General features: G+C 38.6%; 1 protein-coding gene across 1 annotated transcript in view; it reads right to left on the bottom strand.

The window, feature by feature from the left end:
* Positions 1-24,025, bottom strand: part of SPRY1 (sprouty RTK signaling antagonist 1) — a 292,900-nt gene that overhangs the window by 68,243 nt on the left and 200,632 nt on the right. The window contains exon 15 of the mRNA XM_008143312.3: positions 22,837-23,001. Within this exon, the coding sequence (XP_008141534.1) occupies positions 22,837-23,001 (165 nt within the window). The remainder of the gene's footprint in view (positions 1-22,836; positions 23,002-24,025) is intronic.

Below are 24,025 nucleotides of genomic sequence, written 5' to 3' on the forward strand. Positions count from 1 at the left end.
CAAATGGTGCATTTCCCCCCTGCCTCCAATATTCTAAAAGAATGTGACTCATACATCCTCAAAAACTTTTCCCAGCTATTTGCTTATTAGTATTAGAAACAAACTATTTAGGAAATGATTTAGTCTTCACAATGACTCTAGAAATAAGTAGTATCACAATAACTATGATATATGAGAAAACTGCTCAAGACCAGAGAGCCAGTAAATATCAGTGATGGGGTTCAAATCCAAGTTTGCTTAATTCCAGAGGCTGAGTTCTCTGTCTCTCTGCTATACTTCCAATATGTATATATGTTTTATATACATTTCTTCTAGTTGAAGATTTAAAGAATTTTTTTTTTAAACCAGAGATCATGTGAATTCACATTTCAGATTTCTTTACCATGGTCCTAAATCCTAAAGGTTATTTCAGTGTCCACAAGATGCAAAGTTTCATTTATACTATAAAAAATATAAATTTTAAAATTTTAAAGTAAGATTTAAAATTTCTCCTGAAAACTTCAGCACACGACTCATACTAATGCAGAAACATAACTAATTTTTGGAATGTACATATCCAAGAAAAAGCATAAGTATTGTACTTATGCATTTATCACATGCTTTATAATTTTATAGCTTCATAAATAAAAATTAAGGAATAAACTAATTAAGTCAGTTAGTTAAGACCATAAACTGGATTGCCACAGTACTTCCCTTTTCCTCCTCCTGGCCCCGAAGAAACTAAAATAATGGAAAGACAGTTTAAAAGAACACCAAACAGGAACAGAAGAGGGGACCAGAACTTTCTGTAAACACTGCTTACAAACTCATCAGCACTACCTGCAGGGGGCTCATCACTTGGTTTCTGGAGCCCCAAAAGTCATTTACCAGAACTGAGAAGGAACGGCCTCAAGGGGAGAGGTGAGATGTTACAGAGCATGTCTGTGGTTGTTTACATTTAACTGGACCACGTAATGATCCAGTTAAATGAATGGTAGAAATTGGAGGAGGTTAAAACAAACAAACAAACAAACAAACAAACAAACAAACAAACGGTGAAATTGGAGGAGGTTAAAAAACAAAACAAAAAAAAGAAAACCATCCAAGGGTCTGAGGAAAAAGTACTGCCAAAAAATTAAGGTGAACATAATCCAATTAAAATACAAACTGTTTCCAGCACAACTGGATGTGAAAGCTAATATATCTGCACAACTCAAGAAATTAACAGCAAACGTGCTCAATCATGCAGCATATGAGTTGTTTCCGACCCATCCAACAACTGACTTTGAGATTCTTCCTGTTACTGAAAATTATGACCCTCAGTAAACTGGACTTTGACCAAAATGTCTATGATCACAGACCTGCCAATACTCTGGTGAGATCAAGTGTTGGTTCTTCATTCTAGATTCTTGCCTTAAGTTCTTTCGTATAAGAATGACATCCTGTCATGACCACATGGCCTCTCCAAACACATGGACTATTCTAGTAGGGAGTCCAATTATCATTGCCAGATTAAATCAGTGCCTACAGCACTTGTACCGGAGAATTGGGTAACAGGATATGATAGGGTTTAAAAACATTATATACTCTTTTATATAATTAATCTGAACCTTGCCCAAACCAGAACCTATCCAAACTTGTTATCATCAAATATTGAAACTTATCCCAAGTGAAAGGAGGTAAGCGAAGTCGCTGTCTGCAATGAGTGCTTTGGTGAGTACCTGAGACTCATAAAAGCACTTGTTATTGTAGTGAAAACGCAAAGGATTCAGATATTGCAAAAAGAATATGCATTACTACTCCTTTCTGGAGAAAATTTAAGTCTTTTCAGTGTAGTAAACTTTCACAAAAATGAAATGGCATGCATTCTGTCTTTCATTCATCAAATGTTTATTAAGTACAAACTGCAGGCCAGGCACTGTTAGTTTTCTTTGATCAATCAATTCACTCTAAGATTCTGACAACTTATTGCTGTATTACAAAGTTATTATTTCTGGAAAAGGGAAACTGCAGAAATGCAAGCATTAAAATAATTGAGAAAACCCTTTAAGACTATATTGAGCCACAACAAGCATACTATATACACTAATTATTTGTGATAATGAATAGAGGCTAGATTATCAAGCAGGTCAGAAAGTAAGAAAATGCTATAGAAGAAGCTTAACTTGGGCAAAAAATGTTGCACAGACAAGACCACCAACATGGGCAGGTCCTGACCGAAACAGGAATTATGTAAAGCCAGGAAACAAATGGATTACTTGTTACCTCAGTATATTTAACCTTATTTTCTTATCTGGAAAATAGTATTAATTTATAGTAAAAAAATCTTCCATAAGTACATGACCATTCACTCATATGTAGCTTCTCTGTTCTCTTTATGCAATAATAGGTCTTTATTAATTAGAATTTCATATAATGGGTTAATTTTTAAGTGGGGAGAAATTAAAACAAAATGAAGACTAGTCTGAATAATCAACTCCATTAAGATGAGCCATAGATACCTACCTCAAACTTAGTATGTTTAAATTTTTAAGTTTGGATTTCTTTTTTTTATTTTTCCAAAAAAGGGATCAGACCTTAGTATGTATTATATACTATGCATAATAAAGGGCAAGGCTCAACCTTATGGCAGTTCCTTAATATAATTCAGTAATACTATAGGTCAAATAAAAGATTCATGAAGTAAACTCAAGTTGAGGCTTGTGAATCATTGAATGCAACTCCCTTCTTCAACTTTCCAGTCCCCTGCTTACAAAATCATTTATATCCACAGTCATCCTCACTTCTTTCTCAACAATGTAAGAGAACAAGGACTCCCCGCGCCCCCCGCCCCCACCTTTTTTTTTCTTTTCCTCAAGTAGTACTAGATATTGTAGCAAAGAGGACAAAGATGTTAACGGTGAGCTGGTGTGGGAGCCAAGGACTGGACAATACCCCCTGCCCAGATGCCTGTCTGTTCTGCAACTGCAAAGGCCAACAACAGCACCAAACCTCTTATCTGCGTCGCCCCACCCACCTCTCTATTCAAGGTATCAAGAGGAGGAGCTCTGTTCAAGCAGATGTGATCCACATAAATACTAGGTTTCAGGGACAGATTTTACTAATTAAGCCACTAATTATTTACTACTTAAGAAAACAATGGTCTCGTTGAGAAAGATACATGAACAAATTTATAATACAATATGACATTAAGTATGACAAGAGTGAGTTTTCTGGAAGAAGTGGATAAAAAACCTTAAAAGAATGGGTCAAGAGGCTTTCTGAAGCAAGAACATCAAAGCCAAGAGGATTAGAAGCTAGGTGAACAGGGTTAGAAATTTCTACAAAGAGACAGTATAAGGGCAAGTTTTTATTCTGTAAAATGAGTATACTAATTTTATAACTCATAGTTGTTATATTAAATTAGATAACTTATGTACAGTACTTATGTCTAGCACACAGTAAGTACTCAACAAAATTGTGTCAAACATTACTAATCATTAGTATATTTCATGATTACTGAATGTATAACAAAGGCCAACAGAGAATCTGGTGGCTATGGAATTATTTACCATTCTTCCCCAACAAAAATCATTTATAACCTGACTCAAGAGGAAGTCACTGTGAGTGGTCTAGGAGGCTTATATCTCATGTGTCCTTAAAAGCTTCTTCAGGTGGATACACTCCCTTTCTGGTTGCAACTTATCTCTAACACCTTATCTTCTAGCTTTTTTGGAACATTTTCTAGAGAATAACAAGCTGATAATCGGGGTTCTGATGTGAGATAACTATAAGCAAAGCAACCCCGAACTAATTTTTATGGCCATTTAGCATCCAATATTGGAGACTGAGGGAGAATGATATTGTAAACAACAAACCGGCACAGAGGAACAAGGAGGGAAAGTTTATAGCTTTGAGACATAGTTGTGCACAACCAAGTTTTGCAAATAGCAAAATCCCAAAGATGGACTTTGTGTGAATTTAGTAACGAAAGGTTTACTGAACTCACAGTGGTATTTTCATTACATCCACACATATAGAAAATGGGTTATCTGTCAACAGTCATCTTTGAAAACGGAAAGCAAAACATTTTCCAGCAGACAGAAGCTCAACAGTGTCACCCTGACTACTGGTATTACCTGAGCATCAAGACTGAGTGATGAAATTTTGTTGCCTTTGCTGACTGGTGGAAGCATTTCTAAGTTGATAGGAAAGTTCATCCTTGCCAACACCTCAAAGAATTCCACTGGGCACTACAGTGTATTATTATTAATGGCATCATGATTCTCAGCATGTGAAGTACTGATTATTATAAACCTAAAAAAACTAGTATAGGTAAATCTTATTCATGTTCCTATGAGAAAACCAAAATGACCAATATCATTATGGGGATATTAAAAGAAACAACCACTGACATATTCAGAATAATGCCCACCATAGATTTTATCTGTAGGACCAGGATGACTTTTCAGTATAAGCTACAAATGGCAAACACAAAGGTTAAATTTCATTCAAATGTGTGTGTATCACAGCCCCGCAAATGAACAATGGGTCTTAAGTACCCAGGGAACATTGTTGTTGGGAGTAAGTAAGCTAGCTAGAAATCGAGGAGAGTAAGAGGAGAGCTCAACCCGCAGGGAGAAGGACATCCTTCAAGCCATGCACCTGGTATGGAAAGCTACATAGAACGAGGCCACAGTGACTGAGCACAGCCTAAGTCAAGGAGCAACGTTCATATGGACCCATCTGGGCCTTGGCTGGCAGGACTTCATCAGCGCCCTCAACTCTTAACAACAAAAGGATCCTCATTTAATTAAAACAAAATGAAGAAAAATAACAACAGATGGATACTTTTTTAACTGTTTCCTCAGGTGGAAAACCAGATGAAGATGAAAAAGAACTGAAGAACATCCTCAAGCCATTTCAACTACTATTTTCTTGCCAAGTTGGGAAGGTGCAATTTTTCTTAAAGGTGTGTTCAGTAATGGTTTGGCCTAGAAAGTAACATCTGAGTGAGGGGCTTTTCTGGGGTGTTACAGTCACTTTCCAGCATAGTCCTGCAGTTCTATAAGGGTACCATCAATCAAGCTAAATTTGGGCACATCTATTCCTGCTGGGGACACAACTCCATGGCTCTGCTTCTTCACAGGTGTCACAGGCAGTGTTCTTAGAGAATGACTGAGTGATAAAAATGAGGGACTGCTCTGTTAATTTTCACGTGCAACGTATTTCTCATGATCTTCAAGATAAAAACGTATTTTCTAAGTTGAAATGGTAATTCGTGCATCTGCTTTTTAGGTTGAACATAAGAAGATAATAATACCTCTAGCTGTGATACAGAGTGTTCTTCTAATTGTACTCTGATCAAGCTTCAGATTAAAATAATTTGCCTGCCAAGATATGCACTTGCTCAAGGTTTTAATTCTCAAAATTATAGGTAGAGATATAAAAGGTAGAGTTTTAAAACTGTTATTTTCCTCTTTTAATTTCATAAGCTATATTTTCTGCACTATTTAGTTAAAGAACCCAAAAGTAAAGGTGAATGGGGAAGCAACATGAACTTAAAGCACAAAGCACACAAGATTTATAACTATTTCTTCATTATGTTACTAAGCCTTACAACTAAATATTAAACATTAACCAGTTCACAAAATGTTTAGTTAGGAACTACCCTTTCCCACAGCAGGTAATAAAGGCAGTGAAGTTGGCATTTTTAATACCTGCCAACGACAAATCATTTTTCAGACTGAAAAGTTATGGCCATGCTCTATTATTGTGTATTGTACAGTTTCATGGTACATAGGCAGGTTTAATTCTGATGTGAAAGACATCCCATAATGACCACACTATATAAAAACTCAAATTCTCATAGAAAGGCTATCTCTTTTTATTCTTTAACCTCATCTTTTAGTTTTATTTACCAAAGAAGATTGTATCTGGAAAGCTATTTAAAACTATAAATCTGTCAACAGTTTCTTTTACGGAGGTGACATGGGAAAGAGAAAGGACAGCATTACAAGGGACAAAGGATGTATTACCAGGAGCACTTAAATGCAGGCTCCCCACCCCAAACATGGTGCTATCTGGAGGCTCCAGGTTTGCCTCAGCTCATGCATATACAGGAAAAGAAATATAAGCTACTAATTTCAAACTTAAAAATGTAAGGAATGTAAAAATTGGAGGTTCCAGCTTTTATTTGAAACCCAGGCATAGACATTTCATTAAAAACGAATCGGACTGTTACAATCAGAGATACAAATTTGTCAGTGTGCATTTATGTCCCAGGTGCTCAGCTACACAAGCTCACCATGCAGCAGCAATGCCACACCATGTTCTGATTCACCTCATGAGACTGTGGGTCCTCAGGTTATAATTTTGAGATGTAAGAATGAAGTAAGCCATGTGTTCAGTAGCCTTTTTAGCTAGAGCAACAGTTTTTAAAATGCTCTGCAATCTCCAAAGTGCCTCAGAGGTGCCAGCAGGAGGGAAAGGTATGTAGGTGGGATAGGCCCCAACCAAAGCAGATTCAGTCCTATCTCTTTTATGCAGGATGGGGCAAAGGTAGTTTACAATTGTTCATATGGAAAATAATACAATCTATACTAATAAAAGGGTAATATGCTAATGAGATAGGATAGACCGGACATCTTGCAGACAAAGCTGCAGCGGCTGCGAGGGCCAAGGGCCAGCAGCGTGGGAGAGGTGGCAGCGCATAAGGGGCCACGGCGCAGGCCAGTCCAGCGCCATGGCCCCTTCCACAGAGACAGCAGGAGATGGGGCTGTGCGGTCCCGGTCCCAGTGCTGCCCCTTTGGCAGAGGCAGCCACAGAGGCAGCGGTGCGGGCTCGGTGTTGGTGCCATGCCTCCGCAGAGGCTGGACAGGGCGCGACCTGCTGTGCCTCAACCTCCCACAGCTGGCCTGGCCCCAGATCACCTCCCACCCACCAGTGGGCGGGGCCAGTGCTAAGAAGCAAGGGCCAAGGGCCAGCAGCCACCGCAGCTGGCAGTGGCAGCAGCAGTGGGGTGATGGGGGCGTTGCCTTCCCCTGATCAGCCTGGTTGCCTCCCACAGAGGGAGGCCAGACTGCGGCTTATTATTCTTTAACCTCATCTTTTAGGTTAAAGAATAATAAGCCATCAGTAGGATATCCCCTGAGGGCTCCCGGACTAAGAGAGGGAGCAGGCCGGGCTGAGGGACACCCCACCCCACCTCAGTACACGAATTTTCATGCACCAGGCCTCTCGTACAAGAATAAACTGGTTAGCATACTCACAAGTGTAAACCTCCTTTTGCCCTACTCTATATAATGGTCTTCCCACATAAGGTTTTTATCTGAGGGAGAGGAAAGGTTCTGCTACTAAAATCTTTACAAACTACTCATCTTTACTTTAAAAAAAAATGACAGAAAAGACTAACACTGAATTCTAAAATAAAGCCTTCCTCGAAAAATAGCTCTGGATTGAAATAAAGAGGTAGAAAAGAAAAAACATATGCTCATTCTTTGAGATAATATTTTGCTTTTATAATTTCCAAGTGTAGCTGATGTAATCTTCATCTACTAGTCTTATTATTCTCAATTGAAAAGCAAAGTCAGCCAAACAGTCTCAACCTGATAAGACTAACTTTTCCTAGCCAGCTTATTATGTTGAGAAGCTTAAAAATGTTTTTTTCTGGGACTTTTCTCCAGTCCCCTTGGGAATTGCCTTCGCCACCCTGCAGTGTTGAACTGTTTCCTGGATTCATGTTTTTTCCTTGTTTTTGGTGGAACACATCCACCATTAGCTTCCTAAAAAGAGGTGTGTGGGATAAATTTGTTTTACATCTTGCATGTCTGAAATGTTTTTATTTCATCTTCACATTTGGTTTCATAGTTTGGCTAGAAACAGAACTCTAGGTTGGAAATCATTTCCCCTCAGAAATATAAAAGCATAGATAATACAGCTCTTCTGTCTTATAGCTGCTGCAGAGAATTTTGTGGCAATCCACATACTTAGTTCCTTGTATCTGATGGGTTGAGGCTGGACACTTGATAGAGCCTTTCAATCTAGAAACTTAAGTTCATCAATTCTTGGAAAGATATTCAGAGACTTTACTCTCCTCTGATTTCTCTGTTTGCTCTCTCTGCAACTTCTATTAGTCATATCTACAGTTCTCCAATTTTCATCTCTTTGTGTTTTATTTTCTGGGAGACTTATTCAACTTTTTCTAATTCTTCTATTGCATTTTTAAACTTTCTACCTAAAGATTTAAAATTTTCAATTAAGGAACAATTGGGTATTCTTTTATTTTACTATCTTCTTCTTAACTTTTTTCACCTGCTTCCTCATTGTCTCTATTTTCCCTGTTTGTTCCAGACTATCTCATAGTAGAAGCTTTCTTCAAATATTGGTGATCCTCAGTTTTCCATTCATATTTAGGAATGAGGCACTAAAATCCCAACCAGGAACTCTGTGTTCATGGATGAGGCTTGTCAAATATAGTTTGAAATAAGACAGTGTGCTGCCTCCAACTTTGTTCTTCTTTTTCAAGATTGCTTTGGCTATTTGGGGTCTTTTGTACTTCCATACAAATTTTAGGAATGGTTGCTTTATTTCTATGAAAAATGCCATTGTAATTTTGATAAGGATCACATTGAATGTGTAGACTGCTTTGGTAGTATGGCTATTTTAATAATATTAATTCTTCTAATCCACGAGCATGACATATCTTTCCATTATTTATATCTTCTTCAATTTCTTTCATCAATGTCTTTCACTTCTTTGGTTAAATTTATTCCTAAGTATTTTTATCTTTTTGATGCAATTATAAATGGGACTGCTTTCATAATTTCTTTTTTGATAGTTTGCTTTTGGTATATAAAATGCACATTTTTTTTTCTATATGTTGAACCCTGAAACTTTACTGAATTCGTTTATTAGTTTTAACAGATTTTTGGTGGAGTCTTTAGGGCTTCCTATATATAAAATCATGTCATCTGCAAATAGTGAGTTTTATTTCTTCCTTTCCAATTGGGATGCCTTTTATCTCTTTTTCCTTCCTAATTGCTCTGGCTAGTACTTTCAATACTATGCTGAACAGGAGTGGCAAGAATGGGTATCCTTATTTTGATTCTGGTCTTAAAGAAAGTTTTCAGCTTTTTGCTATGGAGTATGTTAGCTGTGTAGCTCTGCTTTCTTAATAGGGGCAAATAAGAAAGAATCATGGTTGACCAATGTTACGTTTTGAACTCTTCTAATAAGGGTAAAATTACTAGAGAATAATTGTATTTTGCTGCTTTGTATCTACCAAGATATATTCAATTAGACATGTTTCCAAGAGACATGTCAGCAAATTGCTGTTCTTTAAAAACTAGAGGCCCAGTGCACAAAAATTCATGCCCTTGAGGGGGATCCCTCAGCCAGGCCTGCCCCTTCTCACAGTCTGGGAGCCCTTAGGGCAGTGGTCGGCAAACTGCTGCTCACGAGCCACATGCAGCTCTTTGGCCCCTTGAGTGTGGCTCTTCCACAAAATACCACGGCCTGGGCGAGTCTATTTTGAAGAAGTGGTGTTAGAAGAAGTTTAAAAAATTTGGTTCTCAAAAGAAATTTCAATCGTTGTACTGTTGATATTTGGCTCTGTTGACTAATGAGTTTGCTGACCACTGCCTTAGGGGGTGTCCTACTGATAGCTTAGGCCCGCTCCCCTGCGGGAGGTGGCTGGCCAATCAGGGGAAGGCATTGCCCCCATCACCCCCTTGCTGCTGCTGCCTCTGGCCTCCCTCTGTGGGAGGCGACCGCACCCATCAGGGGAATGCGACACCCCCATCACGCCACTGCTGCTGCCACTGCCGGTTGCCGCAGCTGCCTGAGCCTCGGCCTGGCCCTCGCAGCAGTAGCTGCTGCAGCTTTGTCCGGAAGACATCTGGTCTAATTAGCATATTACCCTTTTATTAGTATAGATCCTCAATTATCTTTTGAATAAAATTTTAAAAACTGAAAATACAGTATATAGGAAAAAATTTCTTTAAATTTCTGTCATAGATATGCTCACATTACTTTGCAATGTGGGCATATATATGTTTTCTGTAGGCATGTTCCCCCAAGCCTACCTCTAATGTTTAAAAGTAATAGGTAGTAGTGCAATATAAGAGTCACAAAGTGGATATAAAACCTCAGAATTGTTAAGATAGAAAAGCTCTATGATGTGATTTCATTCAATAAAAGGAAACTGAAATAAAACAGGTCAAGACTTGCTCAAGGTCAAAAAGTGGCTTAGCAAAATTCACAGAATGAGATTCTATTGTGACTAGGTCTGTGAATCAGAAGGCAAAAACTTCATTCTAGAATGTACTTTTTCATTTAAAATGGCCCTCCCCTCATCTATCACCTCCAGTACAGTTATCCTGTGTTTTAAAACACGGCTATATAGTACTGCCATTGTGTACTGCATATAAAATGCTGCATATGTCTAAGTTAAAGCCACTCCTGTTGAGTAGGGAGTCCCAGTTTCTGAGGAAAACATTTTTCTATTCATGTAGGCAGAAATATCTGATTCAAATACACTAGCATAATGTCCAAAAGAAAAAAGATGGGTTTCTTCATGGCTAACAGCTCTTCGAGGGAATAATTTCACCTTACCATTAAAAGTTACAAATCATCTCAATTATAAAAGGACAAAAATAAGCTATTGAGCAAATATGGTAACTTCCATCTATAAACATTCATAAAGCATGATTCTCCAAATAGATCTCTTTTTACAGAAAGAATACACTTACTACCTTATTAAATACTAGAGGCCCAATGCATGAAATTCGTGCATGGGTAGGGTCCCTAGGCCTGGCCAGCAATCTGTGGGGTGACCGGAGGGTGATCAGGAGGCCTCACTGGCACCCACCTTGGCCAGCCTGGTGCAGCCTGCTCACTGGTCCCACCCCCTGCCGCTGCTGATCGCCTCCCTCTGCGGGGCAACCGGCAGGGCAATTGGGGGGCTCCACTGGCACCTGCCTTGGCTGGCCTGGGGCCTGTGGGCTGGGGGCAGCTCCTGTGTTGAGTGTCTGCCCCCTGGTGGTCAGTGTGCATCATAGCGACAAGTCATTCCACCAGTCATTCTGCTGTTTGGTCGATTTGCATATTAGGCTTTTATTACATAGGATATTTTGAAAGAAAATATTAAACAACCATTAAAGTTAAAAATTTCTACTCCATGAAAGACACAGTTTAGTGAGTAAGAAGATAAGCCACAGACTGGGAGAAAATCTTTAGAAAACACAAATCTGGTAAAGTGGTACCTAAAATATAAAAAGAACTCTCGAAATTCAACAAGAAAACTCAATTAAAAAATGGTAAAACATCTGAATAGACAGCTCACCAAAGAAGAAATATAGAAAGCAAATAAGCATATGAAAAGGTGCTGAACATCATATGTCATCAGGCCAATGCAAATAAACCTGGAAATACCACTACCTACATACTACAGTGCCTAAAATATAAGATACTGATGGCAAATGCCGGTGAGGATATGGAGGAAAAAGAACCTTCACTCACTGCTGATGGCAATGCAAAATGGCACAGCCACATTAGAAGACAGTCTGTCAGTTTCTTATAAAACTAAACATATTCTTAGCAATCATACTCTATTCACCCTTGAAAATATCTATAAAGTTCAAAAATAAAGTAGACTATACGTGGCAGAAAGTTAATTTCATAGCATAAGTATCCTTATGAAACTCTAAGGAAGCTATAAAGGAAACGTCAGACCAGCTTCTGTAAACCAGTGTGTGTGCGCATATTTCATGACCAGTATGTCCAATTCAGTTTTATAACAAGAGAGTTCATTTTGAATGGACAACTTTTGGATTCATCTCCCCCCTAATCTCCAGTTCTGACACTTAGGCTAATTACATATGACCCCTAAAAATTCTCTATATTTTTTAATGCTGGGGACTACTGTTTTATTATATCTAAGAGTGTTTGTTTGACCTTTTATATTTTTAAGAATTCTGGCAAGAAGTTAATGCTAGGCAAACAAAATTCAATTCTTGCTTTTAAATATAAAACCACTCCTTAAGGATTCTTTTGAAGTGAATAAAAATATGCCAAGGGGCTACTTTTGCTACTATTGAAAGAATGTCTTATCCAAATGCCAAAAACAGTTTAAGAGATCGTTAAAAAAAAATCTGAAGAAAAAGAGAAAATAACTACTCTATGATTTGGAACTTCCATAATGATAAAAGTGGTGTGTGCATTATACCTGATGGTTTCTTGCTTCTAAAAGAACAGGAAAATTTTCTACAAATATAAAAACAAAACCCATTTTCCAGATTTTAATAGCAAAAAGAGAGCTAGCCATTATTAAAGGACTCAAGAAATAATATTTGGAGGTTAAATACAAACAAAGCAAAAAAAGAGCCATGCAAATCTTAATTTTCTACTTTTCTTTATGGCCTAAGGCAAGGTTAGAATTTATTGGGGACTGGCTAGGTGCTTACTAAAAAATTTCCAAAACTTAGTGGAGGTTATATTTAAGAATAATTTAACAACTACACTGCGATTCTGAACAACCAAATAGAGTTTAGTAACCTTTTAATAGAATGACATCCTTGAGAACTCAGAATTACTGTCATGTAGAGATGTTGCCATCAAATACCTATGACAAACATGCAGGGCTTCTGTCCTCAGCATTAGATTTCTGAGCCTCACCTAAACACGTGGGTTCAATCCTAACTTAAATAAAAGGGCATAGTAATTAGGTATGCTTATTTCCTAAATAGTCATTCTAGTAGAAACAGAAACCTTCAAGTTTGTAAAGTTGCGAGGTTCACTACTCCCCCCCTCCTTTTTTTCTTAACAAAACTTACATTAAGAAAAAAAAGAATTAAGTTGTACACAAGGAACCAGAAATTACCTTAACAAATACGCTGGAATAGGGATATTATGTAGACAGTTTGTAAAGAAATAACTTTATACACTTTAAAGTAAAAAATAGTATATATCTTTAACAAGGAAAAAATAAAAATAGGCCTTACAAATGTTTATAAATGTACTAGTAAACCAGCTGAAAAAAATGCTGCATGTAACTATAAAATATGGTTTAAATTTAAGGAACACACCATCAAAACTAAAAATATAACATACACATGAAACACTCATGAATATTCATAAAATCTGAGGCAACAAAATATGGAAAAATTTTTTAAAAATTTAGTATTAGAGCCGAAAACGGTTTGGCTCAGTGGATAGAGCGTCGGCCTGCGGACTCAAGGGTCCCAGGTTCGATTCCGGTCAAGGGCAAGTACCTTGGTTGCGGGCACATCCCCAGTGGGGGGTGTGCAGGAGGAAGCTGATCGATGTTTCTCTCTCATTGATGTTTCTAACTCTCCCTCTCTCTTCCTCTCTATAAAAAATCAATAAAATATATATAAAAAAATTTAGTATTAGAGATAATTAAATTGGATTTGTTGATTATAAAAATATAACAAAAATGATTTATTGGTCATTGGTCAGGTGCTTACTAGAAAAGCACCTTGTATGAATTATGTCATCTTATCTGGATAACAGCTCTATGAGGTAGAGCCTCTCATATCTTTATTTAGTGTAAGGAGAGTGGCCACAGATGAGGAAGTGGACAAGCTTTGCATTTGGATTTAGATCTTTCTCATTCCATAACCCATTTTGCTTAACTAATGCAGTTTCACATAGTACAAAATGTTCTTTTTAAAAAATATATATTTTATTGATTTTTTACAGAGAGGAAGAGAGAGGGATAGAGAGTTAGAAGCATCGATGAGAGAGAAACATCGATCAGCTGCCTCTTGCACACCCCCCACCGGGGATGTGCCCGCAACCAAGGTACATGCCCTTGACCGGAATCGAACCTGGGACCCTTGAGTCCGAAGGCCGACGCTCTATCCACTGAGCCAAACCGGTTTCGGCCAAAATGTTCTTAAAAGAAGAAACAGTTTCACATATATTGGTGGCATGAGTTTTGAACATAGCTCAATTACTATTATTAGAAATTAGCCTTCTATCCCTTCAAATAATAAAAAAGATCCAACTCTACCAGAATCTGCATGACAGACTTAGTCATGTTTTGTATATGCTTTGTTATTCTTAGTCATGTTAGTAGTATGTTTTGCATATCTTTTTATATCATAAGCTCCTCTCAAGTTGGTAGAACCCCCCCAATTTTATCGATTTTGAAGATGAAGAAAAACAGATGAATCGTTTGTGCGATTCTGGAGTCAATAGAAAGCCTGAGAATTTGGCGAGGAGAACCCAGGTGGATTGGTAAATTGCCCCAATCAGCATGACTCCTGGCCTAAGTAGTTCATAGATACAGCTTTAGCCTGGGGGCCAGCCTTGGAGGACTAGATTATTATGTAGGTCTTAACTAACTTGTTGCCTTGATATACTGCTTCCCTATAAAGGGGCTGCAGTATCTGGTTATGAAATGCTGTATGAAGTTTGTTGCCAGCCAGCCTCTCATTCAACATCCACTTCCTTTCTGACTAATGCTTCTAGTAATCTGACAGTAGTTATAAGCACCTGGCAAGGAGTCAGTACTAGAGGTATGGCAGTACAGGGTGTTCTGGAGGATGACTTGCTTTGCTGTAAACATCCGATCTGAGATAGCCCTCAGGTAAGATGAATTAAGGCTCTTTTATTGCCAATTTAAGTAGGAGTTGAAGTTTGGAAACATAGAGAATGTTTACACCTTCATAAACTGGAAGTTTTAAAAATTGTAACTTAAAATAAACAAAACTATAACTTTGAACCTTGTTCTTACTTTCCTAACAAAGAGTTTAGGAGAAAAGTGGCTGCTACATATTCCACTTTATAACACTTTTTATCCTAATGCCTCCAGAATCATAGATATTGAACTTGACTAAGTGTTCTGTTGAAAAGCGGAAAAACCAAACACCTCAGATGAAAAAGTAAAGTCACCGGGTCTGGGAATCTCTTAGGAGGTAAAACTTCCTTTTCCATTGAATAGAAAATTGTTAAAGTTTGCTAAGGATAATTTTTATCAAAATCTGGTGCTACGATTAGATCTCTAGGCCACAATAAAAAAGTACTTACAGACACTTGCAACGATTCCAAGATCCCAGGTTTCTTAAAAGCATGTAGATATTTTAGAAATGAGCAAAATGAGATTTAAAAGAAGTTAATAACTTACCTGAAACCATCCTGAAAGGAGCTACAATCCTATTAGAAATCTACTCAATTGCAAGATTAAAATTTTTTTTTCCCCCCAAATAAATTACTGCCTCTCTGGGAAGTTGAATCCTGAAATCTTGATATATGAAAAAATGTTATGATTGCCTATGCTATTTATAAAACATATAGTTGATACCTGGCTCTTAGATATATTCTCAATTTCACTTAATGAGATAAGCACTAAAAGGGGGATCGTATTCAAACACAACATTCAACTCCAGTTTTATAGACAGCTTTCCGCCCATCCAGCAAATCCTACACAGATAGGAAATCATGTCTCTTACTCGCCACCCTGTCCCAGGGCATGCGGGTGATGTACCCAGCTATGGTTCATGTCAATTTATCTGTGATTGTTGGTTTCTTATTGGTGGTAAGATGAAAGTTTTTCTAAAGTAATTAGAATAATTTGATAAAAGACAAATGAAAAAAAAAAATGGAGTGAAATCTGCTACAAATAACTTAAAAAAATCAAAGCAAAGAAAACAATAGCTATAACCAAAAAAGACTTATTATTTCCTCTTGAGCTGAATTCCCATCTGCTTTTTTTTTTTTTTTTTTTTTTACAGAGAACATTTTAATGGTGGCCAGATGGGAGGGGTTTTGAGGGATGGGTGAAAAGCGGGGGGGGGACTAAGTAAAAATTGCCAGTTATAAAATAGTCATGGGCATGTGGAGTACAGCATAGGAAATATAGTCAGTAATAGTGTAATAACTATGTGTGTGCTGTGAGATGATTACTAGACTTATCAGTAATAAGTTCACTAGACTTATCAGTAATAAGATCACTTCATAAGTTACATAAATGTCTAATCACTGGGCTGTACACCTGAAAGGAATATAATATTGTATGTCAACTGTAATTGAAAAATAAAATATTATTTTTTAAAAAGTGAATCAAAGGTTAATTAGGTCCACAAGAGAGTATATACAGAATTGTCCACAAATTTACAAGGAATGGATTGGTGACAGTTACTAATAATTAAGTGTAAAATAATAGATTGAGACATGATCTGTTTCTCTTCTTATAAACATTACAGTGCTATACATGTTTATTATGGTCCTTGCCTCTGTGCATGACATAGTTTTTTAAAAACGATTTTTAATAGTAGTTTTAAGGTCACAATAAAATTGAGGGGAAGATACAGAGATTTCCATTATATCCCCTGCCCTACACATACAAAGGCTCCCCAATCATCAACATCCCCTACCACAGTGGTACATTTATTACAACTGATGAGCCTACATTGACACCATTATCACCCAAAGTCCACAGTTTACATTAAGATTTACTCTCGATGTTGTAAATTCTATGAGTATGGACAAATGTATAATGACCTGTATCTGTCCTTACCACTGCTTTTAAATGGCAACGTGTTTTTCCACTAAGTGGGAGCTACAGCCAAGAAGCCAGAGACAATGAGGTCCTGGCCAAAGGGGCATGGTGGGCGCAGGGATGGCTGAAAGACGCTGCCTGCCAGCCTCCAGGGAGGCTCCCTAGTTGCTCCATTTCTCCTCCAGCTGGCGACACACTTCTTGGGGCTCCCTGATGATTACCCAAATGCTCAAATTTTCTGGACACCCTCCCCAGGGAGAAACAACAGAGTAACCTAGAAGGGTGTAAGGAGCTACTTCAAACATTGGGCCTGTGTAAGCTTTATAGAACAAGGTTGACTGGGCAAAATAAAGTACCAGGTGGGAAGAAAATATTTTTAAAAGTACCTCCCTAACCCAGACTTCAAAAGTATCACCAGTATCATCTCCATTCCAATCATCCTCTACAACATTTTAATTAAAATGAAAAAAAACACACAAAACCACTCTATAGCCCTCATCAGTGGTTAGAGTGTCAGCCCTGGGACTGAAAGGTCGTGGGGTTGATTCCTGGTCAAGGGACATGTACCTGGATTGGGTTGCAGGTTAGGTCCCTGACAACCAATCCATGTGTCTCTTTCACATGGATGTTTCTCTCTCTCTCTCTCTCTCTCTCCTTCTCCCTTTCTCTACCCTGCTTCCACTCTCTCTAAAAATCAGTGTAAAAAATATCCTAGGTGAGGATTCACAAAAACAAAACAAAAAATACTATAGCCCTGGCTGGTATGGCTCAGTTGGTTGGGAGTCGTCCCATCCACCGAGAAAGGTTGCCGGTTTGATTCCTGATCAGGGCATATGCCCGGGTTGTGAACTCGATCCCTGTTAGCGGACATGCAGGAGACGGCCGATTGATGTTTCACTCTCACATAGATGTTTCTCTCTTTCCCTCTCCCTCTAAAAATCAATGAAAAAAATCTCAAAAAAAACCCACACAAAAAACAAACAAACCTCACTAGTTAAAATAAACATTTTATGTTTGTGAAAAACAGTCAGCAATTTCCTCATCTCTGGCTTACCTGGCCAAATTCTTGTTCATATAGTTAATAGTGTACAATTATATAAAATTACCTTTATGTAATTTTGGTTAATCTACTCTCCTGTGAAGACAATTGATCTGTGTTTTCATTTTTACTAGAGGCCCAATGCATGAAATTCGTGCAAGAGTAGGCCTTCCTTCCCCTGGCTACCAGCACTGGCTTCCCTCTGGCCATTGGCAGGCACCCAGGACCCGGGCTTCCCTCGCAGTCCTGGCTTCGTCCGGAAGGACATCTGGTCTAATTAGCATATTATGCTTTTATTATCATAGATACCAAAAGTGGCCGGAGACACTCTCGAACTCTGAAACACTGGTTGTGCCTGTAGCAGGGTGCATTGCTACAATGTTAGAGGACTCCTCTTATGACAAATGAGAATAAAAGCTTATTTTCCCTAAATATAATTTTTAAAATCTTTTTCTTTTTTCTTTTTTTTTTCAGTTTAATAAGTGTTAAATATATACTATGTAAAAGGTTCTCTGCTGAAGGATATGGCCTTAGTCTGGGGAGAAAATAAATTAGTTACATCAGTGGTAAAGCAATGAGTCTGTAGGAGGCAGGTGACTGAGGTTCTGGCTTTGAATTTATTTTACTATTAAAAAAAAATCAAAACTAATTTTGGCTCTCAACATTACAGCACGATTTCATTTTGATGGGGTGGGGCGGGGATGAGATCTTATTTATCTGAAGCTAAATTTTATCTCTTATATTTCCTATTTATTAATTTTAAGACTATTTTTGGTTGTTAATCCTCATCAGAAGATATTTTTTCCATTGCTTTTCAGAGAGAGTGGAAGGGAGTGAGGGAGGGGGAGAGAGAGAAAAAAACATAGATGTGAGAGAGAGACACATTGATTGGTTGTCTACAGAATGCACCCGGATCCAGGGCAGGGAGCAAACCTGCAACCCAAGGTACCTACCCTTGACTGAGAATCGAACCTGAGACGCTTTGATATGCAGGCCGATGCTCTAACAACTTAACAACAATGGCCAGGGCAATTTGAAGACTTAAAAAAAATGATAATAGTTCTCAAACAATAGGGCACCCCAAAAAAAGACCCCCCAAGTATTATACAAACCTGTCTTGTCCAAGTTGAAAACCCCTGACCTAGTAAGATATAGCTCTGGAACAAAATTTCGATGATACCGATTATAATTAGCACCACAGTGGGATACCCTTCCCCTACTCAAGCATTATGGGATACGAAAAATGTAACTCAAGAAAGAACAGAATTTTCTGGTACTTTTCCTGTGAGTATTTTTAGAAGATCTGATATAAATATTAATCAGAAACAAATGTGCTTGTATTTTAGACTAAATAAGGCATGCACCACATAAGAACTAGCAAGCTGGTACAGTAATTCCTGGCACCACCTGAATTTCTTCCTTTCAGCCAGACAGAACCTTACTGGCTTTGATTTTTGTTTTGCTCTTCTCTGTTACTGCCATAAATTACTTCAAAGTGAGAAAGGCACATTTATACCTTGCTAACTACTCTTCCTCCTCACTCAGCTCAAGTGAAAGATTTATGGTGTCTTCTCCTTGCTGTTTCCTGTAAACTGACATATCATGCACATGATGCCAGCCTTTGGTCTCACATCAAAAAGTGAACTCCTGAAATGTGGCAGCAGTCAGTCAACAGTAGTTACATGTTCATTTTATCATAATGGACAGTCATGCCAAAAAGATGCTCATTAGTTAGGACTATTGTTTCAGATAGAACTTTAAAGTAAATGCCCTTCATCTGCGTCTTAAGCTACTTTCTACATCGCTTCCCTCTTCCTCCCCCCAGTGCAACTGAAAAACCTAAAGGGGGAAAATAAAATATACACAGTTCATACCTGAGGCAAAACAAATTCCTTTGGAATCTATTTGGTAGTTATGATCTATGATTGTGTAAATTGACCTATGTATTCTCTGAGCACTACTAAACAACCTGTAATGTGTTAATCTCTGGATTTTATAGCAGAGGGAGAAAAACAACAGCAAGCAAAATAGAATACAGTTCCAATCTGCTGGATAACTCAGAAGGAAAGAATCTACAATTTCTTAGATAAAAAATAGCAATTTCCCAGTATAAATATACTATGTCAATGGTACTAAGAAGATATTTCTGTTAAGTTTGTCCTTTTCTTAAGAAATGCATGTAGAAAAATGCACAATTATTTTAATAGAATTGTATTTTGTAAATAAAAACAGCCTAAGTAAACAGTTGCTAAGGACCAAAAAAAATTAAAAAAAAAAAAGTTTATCTGCCATACTTAAAGCCTTCCATTTTCACAGAGTTCTGGCTGCTCTTATTGAGTATATTTTCAGTTAAGGGCGAACGGTCTCTTTTACAGTTTTTAGAAGAGAATCTCTGATAATACACAAGTAGAATGAGATAATTTCCCAAAATTTTGATAAAAGATAATAATGATACAATCTCTTGGCCAAGTCTTTTGAACTTCAGAGTGCTCTCATGATATCCTAATTTCACTTATATGATCTCTCAGAGAAAACAGTAGGCAGTTGTATATATCATTTCCATCTGATAGGCCAGTGGTCGGCAAACTCATTAGTCAACAGAGCCAAATATCAACAGTACAATGACTGAAATTTCTTTTGAGAGCCAAATTTTTAAAACTTAAACTTCTTGTAACGCCACTTCTTCAAAATAGACTCGTCCAGGCCGTGGTATTTTGTGGAAGAGCCACACTCAAGGGGCCAAAGAGCCGCATGTGGCTCGCGAGCCGCAGTTTGCCGACCACGGTGATAGGCCAAGAGATCAAAGTTCAAAGAAATATAGTTGGAAGCTGCTGTCTCAAGAAGCTCCAAAGAGGATTCCTGCTACTTTTCTGAAGACTACATTTTGAGCAGTAACAGAAGCCAGGTAAAAACAAATGAGATATAACAGAGGTTGGGTAAAATGCAATTTCATTTAGTGATTACCTATCATTCAGTGCATTTCTTGCTTTTTTAATTTAATAATCTTTATTGTTCAGATTATTACAATTGTTCCTCTTTTGTCCCCCCATAGCTCCCCTCCACCCGGTTCCCACCCCACCCTCTGACCTTGCCCCCCCCACCCCCACTGTCCTCATCCATAGGTGTACGATCACCCTCTGCCCTTGCCCCCCCACCCCCACTGTCCTCATCCATAGGTGTACGATTTTTGTCCAGTCTCTTCCCGCACCCCCCACACCCCTTTCCCCCCGAGAATGGTCAGTCCACTCCCTTTCTATGCCCCTGATTCTATTATATTCACCAGTTTATTCTGTTCATCAGATTTTTTTATTCACTTGATTTTTAGATTCACTTGTTGATAGATATGTATTTGTTGTTCATAATTTTTATCTTTACCTTTTTCTTCTTCTTCCTCTTCATAAAGAATACATTTCAGCATTTCATATAATATTGGTTTGGTGGTGATGAACTCCTTTAGCTTTTTCTTATCTGTGAAGCTCTTTATCTGCCCTTTAATTCTGAATGATAGCTTTGCTGGGTAGAGTAATCTTGGTTGTAGGATCTTGCTATATATTTCTTGCCACTCCTGACTGGCCTGCATAGTTTCTCTTGAGAAATCAGCTGACAGTCGTAGGAGTGCTCCCTTGTAGGTAACTAACTGGTTTTTCTCTTGCTGCTTTTAATATTCTCTCTTTTTCTTTTGCTCTTGGTATTTTAATTATGATGTATCTTGATGTGGTCCTCTTTGGATTTCTTTTGTTTGGGGTTCTGTGAGCTTCCTGGACTTGTAAGTCTATTTCTTTCACCAGGTGGGGGAAGTTTTCTGTCATTATTTCTTCAAATAGGTTTTCCGTATCTTGCTCTCTCTCTTCTTCTGGCACCCCCATAATTCGGATGTTGGTACACTTGAAGTTGTCCCAGAGGCTCCTTATACTATCTTCATAGTTTTGGATTCTTTTTGCTTTTTGCTTTCGGGTTGGGTGTTTTTTGCTTCTTTGTATTTCAAATCTTTGACTTGATTCTTGCGATCCTCTAGTCTGCTGTTGGATCTCTGTATATTAATTTTTATTTCAGTCAGTGTATGCTTAATTTCTAGTTGGTCCTTTTTCATATCCTCGAGGGTCTCGCTAAATTTATCGGCCTTTTTTGGAAAATTCTTGAAAAACCTTATAACCGTGGTTTTGAACTCTATATCCAGTCGTTTGCTTTCCTCCATTTCTTTCATTTGTGATCTGTTTCTTTGTCTCCGTATTTTGGCTGCTTCCCTGAGTTGATAGAGTGGCTTTGTGTGCTAGGTGTCCTATAGGGCCCAGTGGCTCAGCCTCCCCAGTTACCTGAGGTGGACACTCTCGGTGCACCGCTTTGTGGGCTGTGTGCATAGTCTTGCTGTAGTTAAGCCTTGATTGTTGTTGGTATCTCTTGGAGGAATTGACCTCCAGGCCAATTGGCTGTGAGGATCAGCTGTGTCTACAATGGGAGAACTTCTGTGCTGGAGACACTCTTGTGAGACAAGACTTGCAAAAGCCTCTGTGCTCAGCTTGGATGGGGCGGAGTCTCAGGGCAGAGTAGACAGCCCTGCCCTAAGAGGCCCCTGTGTCTCAGTGTCCCGTAGTAATCGCTGCAAGCACCTCTGAGAGAAAGCTGCCCTCGAGTTCCGCCCACTGGCAGACAGACCAGTTTCTCCCCGAATGAGTCTGGGTCCCCAGAGTTTCACCCAGAACTGGAGTTCAGAGCAGTTGGGAGCTTTTGTCTCCCTCCCGCTTGAGAAACCCAGCCGCGTACTCAGTTGCCCGCCCTCTCCGTGCGCACGCCTCCGTACCTCTGCCTTGCGCAGCTCCTGTGAGTCTCAGTGTGCTTTTCTCTTTCCTGACAGTCCAGTTTCACCCCATATGAGTCTGGGTCCCCAGAGTCACGCCCGGAACTGGAGTTCAGCGCAGTCGGGAGCTTTTGTCTCCCTCCTGCTTGAGAAAGCCAGCCGCACACTCAGTTGCCAATCCTCTCCATGTGCGCCTCAGTACCTCTGCCTCCTGCAGCTCCTGTGAGTCTCAGTGTGCTTTTCTCTTTCCTTCTAGTTGTAGAATTTCCACTCAGCCAGCCTTCCTGTGTTTCTGGATGATGTCCGTTTTGTCTTTTAGTTGTAGTTTTGAAATTCTTGTGCGAGACAGCAGTTTAGGTGTTTACCTATGCCGCCATCTTGGTTTCTCTCTCCATTTCTTGTTTTAATATATTTTTTAATATACAGTTATTTAAAACTATTGGCATCAATCAGTCTTTTTGCTAATGACCCCAAACCACCACTTTCCTCCCACTAACATATTTTGAGAACTTTCTTACCTCTGCTCCAGAATATGTGTCTGTTTGGAGGATGAGTTCATTCAGATCAACATCCTGACTGATTGGCATCGAGTGAAACTGCAGGTTAAATATTTCCTTCCTTGTTGCTGCATCTGGTAAAGGCACATAGACAATTCTATCGATTCTTCCAGGACGCATCAAAGCCTGGAAAGAAGATGGGGCAATGCGGATTAACCAGGCTCAAAATTGACGTTCCACATGAAAGGTGCCCAAGGAAAGGGATGTCCAGAGTCTCATGAATAAACCACTATTCTATAATAGCTAAGATGTGGAAACAGCCTAAGTGCCCATCAGCGGATGAGTGGATTAAAAAACTGTGGTACATCTACACAATGGAATACTACGCTGCGGTAAAAAAGAAGGAATTCTTACCATTTGCAACAGCATGGATGGAACTGGAGAGCATTATACTAAGTGTAATAAGCCAGTCAGAGAAAGATAAATATCACATGATCTCACTCATTTGGAATATAATGAACAACATAAACTAATGAACAGAAACAGATCCAGAGACAGAGAAGCATCGATCAGACTGTCAAACCTCAGAGGGAAGGTAGGGCAGGGTAGGAGTAAGGGGGAAAGATCAACCAAAGGACTTGTATGCATGCATATAAGCCTAACCAATGGACAAAGACACCAGAGGGGTGAATGCATGAGTGGGGGTGGAGGGTGGGTGGAGGGGACAATGCGGGGATAAAAGGACCCATATATAATACTTGAATTAATAAAGAAAAAAAAATTAAATAATTAAAAAAATAAAAACAGAGAGAAGAAAATAAAAAAGTCTATATCTAGAAAAAAAAGAAAACACCTATTATATATTCTACAATCTATTTTATTTTATTTTTTATTTTTATTTATTTATTAATTTTTTAAAATATATTTTATTGATTTTTTACAGAGAGGAAGAGAGAGGGATAGAGAGCTAGAAACATCGATGAGAGAGAAACATCGATTAGCTGCCTCTTGCACACACCCCACTGGGTATGTGCCCGCAACCAAGGTACATGCCCTTGACCGGAATCAAACCCGGGACCCTTGAATCCGCAGGCCGACACTCTATCCACTGAGCCAAACCGGTTTCGGCTACAATCTATTTTAAAGATTCAAATCAATAAACAATATTCAGGCTACTTTTTGAAAATAGAAAAGCAATATTTTCTCAGGA

This window comes from Eptesicus fuscus, chromosome 6, assembly GCF_027574615.1.
Source record: "Eptesicus fuscus isolate TK198812 chromosome 6, DD_ASM_mEF_20220401, whole genome shotgun sequence".
Lineage (NCBI taxonomy): Eukaryota > Metazoa > Chordata > Mammalia > Chiroptera > Vespertilionidae > Eptesicus > Eptesicus fuscus.